General features: G+C 41.1%; 1 protein-coding gene across 1 annotated transcript in view; it reads right to left on the bottom strand.

Annotated features, from left to right (window-relative positions):
* Gabrr3 (gamma-aminobutyric acid type A receptor rho3 subunit) overlaps nucleotides 1-3,212 on the bottom strand; it is a 54,805-nt gene that overhangs the window by 42,089 nt on the left and 9,504 nt on the right. The window contains exon 2 of the mRNA XM_021209837.2: nucleotides 2,838-2,950. Within this exon, the coding sequence (XP_021065496.1) occupies nucleotides 2,838-2,950 (113 nt within the window). The remainder of the gene's footprint in view (nucleotides 1-2,837; nucleotides 2,951-3,212) is intronic.

Below are 3,212 nucleotides of genomic sequence, written 5' to 3'. Positions count from 1 at the left end.
GGGATAGCATTTGAAATGTAAATAAAGAAAATAATAATAAAAAAAAGTTATCAAAAAAGATAAGGAAGGACACTTCATACTGGTTAAAGGAAAAATCTACCAAGATGAACTCTCAATTCTGAACATCTATGCTTCAAATACTAGGGCACCCACATTCATAAAAGAAACTTTACTAAAGCTCAAAGCACACATTACACCCCACACAATAATAGTGGGAGACTTCAACACCCCACTCTCATCAACGGCCAGATCATGCAAACAGAAACTAAACAGAGACACAGTGAAATTAACATGTTATGAACCAAATGGATCTATCAGCTGTTTATAGAACATTTCATCCTAAAACAAAAGAATATACCTTCTTCTCAGCATCTCACAGTACCTTCTCCAAAATTGACCATATAATTGGTCACAAAGCAGGCCTCAACAGATACAAGAAGATTTTAATAATCCCATATACCCTATCAGATCACCGTGGANTAAGGCTGGTCTTCAATACCAACAAAAGCAACGGAAAGCACACATACACATGGAAGCTGATCAACATTCTGCTCAATCATAACTTGGTCAAAGAAGAAATAAAGGAAGAAATTAAAGGCTTTTTAGAATTTAATGAAAATGAAGACACATCATACCAAAGCTTACGGGACACAATGAAAGCAGTCCTAAGAGGGAAACCCAGCTCTGAGTGCCTCCAAAAAGAAACTGAAGATAGATTACACTAGCAGCTTGACAGCACACCCAAAAGCTCTAGAACAAAAAGAAGCAAATACACCCTAGAGGAGTAGATGTCAGGAAGTAATCAAACTCAGGGCTAACGTCAACCAAATAGAAACAAAAAGAACTATGCAAAGAATCAACAAAACCAGGAGCTGGTTCTTTGAGAAACTCAACAACATAAACCCTTAGCCAGACTTACCAGAGGGCACAGAGACAGTATCCAAATTAATAAAATCAGTAATGAAAAGGGAGACATAACAACAAAATACATCTTAAAATAATCTTAAAATAATCTTTCTGTTTGTTGAATATTAACAGTTGAAAATATTAAAATTATGTTCTAAAAAACAAGTAACAGCCTCACTAAGATGATGATGGTAAATCAGATGATGGTAAATGAACCAGTGCTTCTCAGAGCCACAGCCTCAGCATCCCTTACCACACAGTGCCAGCAGCATCAGCTCACTGTGAAGACCAGCCAACTCCCAGGCCCACCTAGATCTAGCTGACCCAGACGGGGCTCAGGGCCCCGACTGTTCAGATCCCTTTCCATTATTCGGATGGGGAAGACAGTTTGAGTCACTTATGAAATAGAGTTTAGGTCAATGGTTCTTGCAAAATATCTAAAGAAAAGAGATTGCAGGTCATGTAAAGCATAAAGGTAATAACTGAATCTGCAGCACTCCCATACGTGCTGGGTGGGTATGGCAGCCAGCCTATAACTTCAGCACTGGGAAGGTAGAGGCACAGGGTACGCTAGACCTCAGCAGGGTACTAGACACAGCAATAAGCCCTATGTTCAACTTAGAGGTCTTGTCTCAATGTGTAATGTGTAGCGTGATCAAGGAAGATTACTGACGTCAGAGCTGGATATTCTACATGCACACCTACATTGGGACACAAGAGTCCACATATATGTGGATACACAATTACGCATGCATGCATGGAGCATACTGGCACATGAAACAAACAAACAAACAAACAAACCAGAGCAAACCAAAGAAGTCCCCCACATAACAGCCACTTGATAAATTTAAGTTTTTCTTGTTAGCACATTAGGTCTCCGTGTCATCTGCATGCCTGCCATGCTTCCCTCGGCTGTAAGCATAATATGCAGTGACTACCACATTTCCCCTCCCTCTGCATAGTCATTATTTGTCCAAACTGTGCCTGCTTTATTGTCAGAAGCTCTTGTTTCTTCTTCTTCCACCCTTGCCTTATTTGTATATTTTAGGATTTTTGAAAAGTTGTCTGTTTGAGAATTTTGGGGTGGAGACTTTGTTTCCCAAACAAACAAACAAACAAACAAACATCAACCAGGTGGACTTAGACAGTTTGGTGTAGCTGGAAGATGTCATATTCCCTGTACATCCCTGGAAAACATGGCCCCTCAATGATGAAAGCATACAGGAGGACTGCAAGGGAGGAGTGCTGTGCTCCACAGTGCTCCCCACTCAGGCCCAGCTCCACCACCCCCAGCTGCCATCAGATCCTGCTCCCATCACTTGCTATGTGATCTGGGGAAATTTCCTAACCTCTCAATCTATGGGTTTCTGCACTGGGATATGAAGGTTCCTGACAGTGCCTGTTTGTAATGACTGCCAAGATAAATGGCATAGTGCATTAGAAGGCTTAACACAGTGCCAGATCTTAAACAACAGTTTTAATTTCTAAAAAGCATTAAAAAGGAGGAAAATCAACTTGGCCAAGGGAGTCACAGTGTTTTATATTAAGATTGTTTGTCCATTAATGCCCAGCATTCTAGCTTGTGGGAATAATTAGTGAGATTTTGTAAATTATCATCATGCCATCCAGTTCAGCGCATACTAGAAACAGCAAGTCCTTAGGCTGCAAATTTAGCTGTCTTCTAGATATTGAACACATTCTACATTCAGGACTGTGAGTAATAGACAAAAGGTATTTGAGGTTCAATATACAATGGAAGTGATGTTAGTTGTTACCAATCAGCAGAAGATGGTTATACAGGTATTTAAAAGTATTTATTTGATTTTCGCAGATGGCTTTTCCTCCTGCTTTGGTTCTAATTGCTTCAAGTTTTCAGTGACTTCTTGAGAGTGTGATAGGCTTTAGCATGGAGTTTTGATGATAACACTTACCTCCAAACCCAGGCCTCGTGGAGAAATCATGGTCCTCAATGTGCAACAGTTGTTCCCGTTTCGGGTGCCAGACTTTAGTAAGGTCGTCTTTCTTCATTCTAGTTTGCCGAATGCTACACCCCAGAGAAAAAGATACACATATGTTTTCGTTAGGTTTACTATTGTTGTTGTGATGAAGTGCCATGACCAAAGCAACTTGGGGGGAGAAGAAAGGGTTTGTTTGGTGTAGGTTTCCATCATATCCACAGCCCATCACTGAAGGAGGCCAGGACAGGAACTCACACAGGGCAGGAATGTGGAGGGATGCTGCTTACTGGCTTGCTCTCCAAGCTTGCTCCGACTTTCTTTCTTCCTCCCTCCCTCCCTCCCTCCCTC

This window comes from Mus pahari, chromosome 12 (assembly GCF_900095145.1).
Source record: "Mus pahari chromosome 12, PAHARI_EIJ_v1.1, whole genome shotgun sequence".
Lineage (NCBI taxonomy): Eukaryota > Metazoa > Chordata > Mammalia > Rodentia > Muridae > Mus > Mus pahari.
This window is presented reverse-complemented; position numbering and strand designations above follow the sequence as displayed.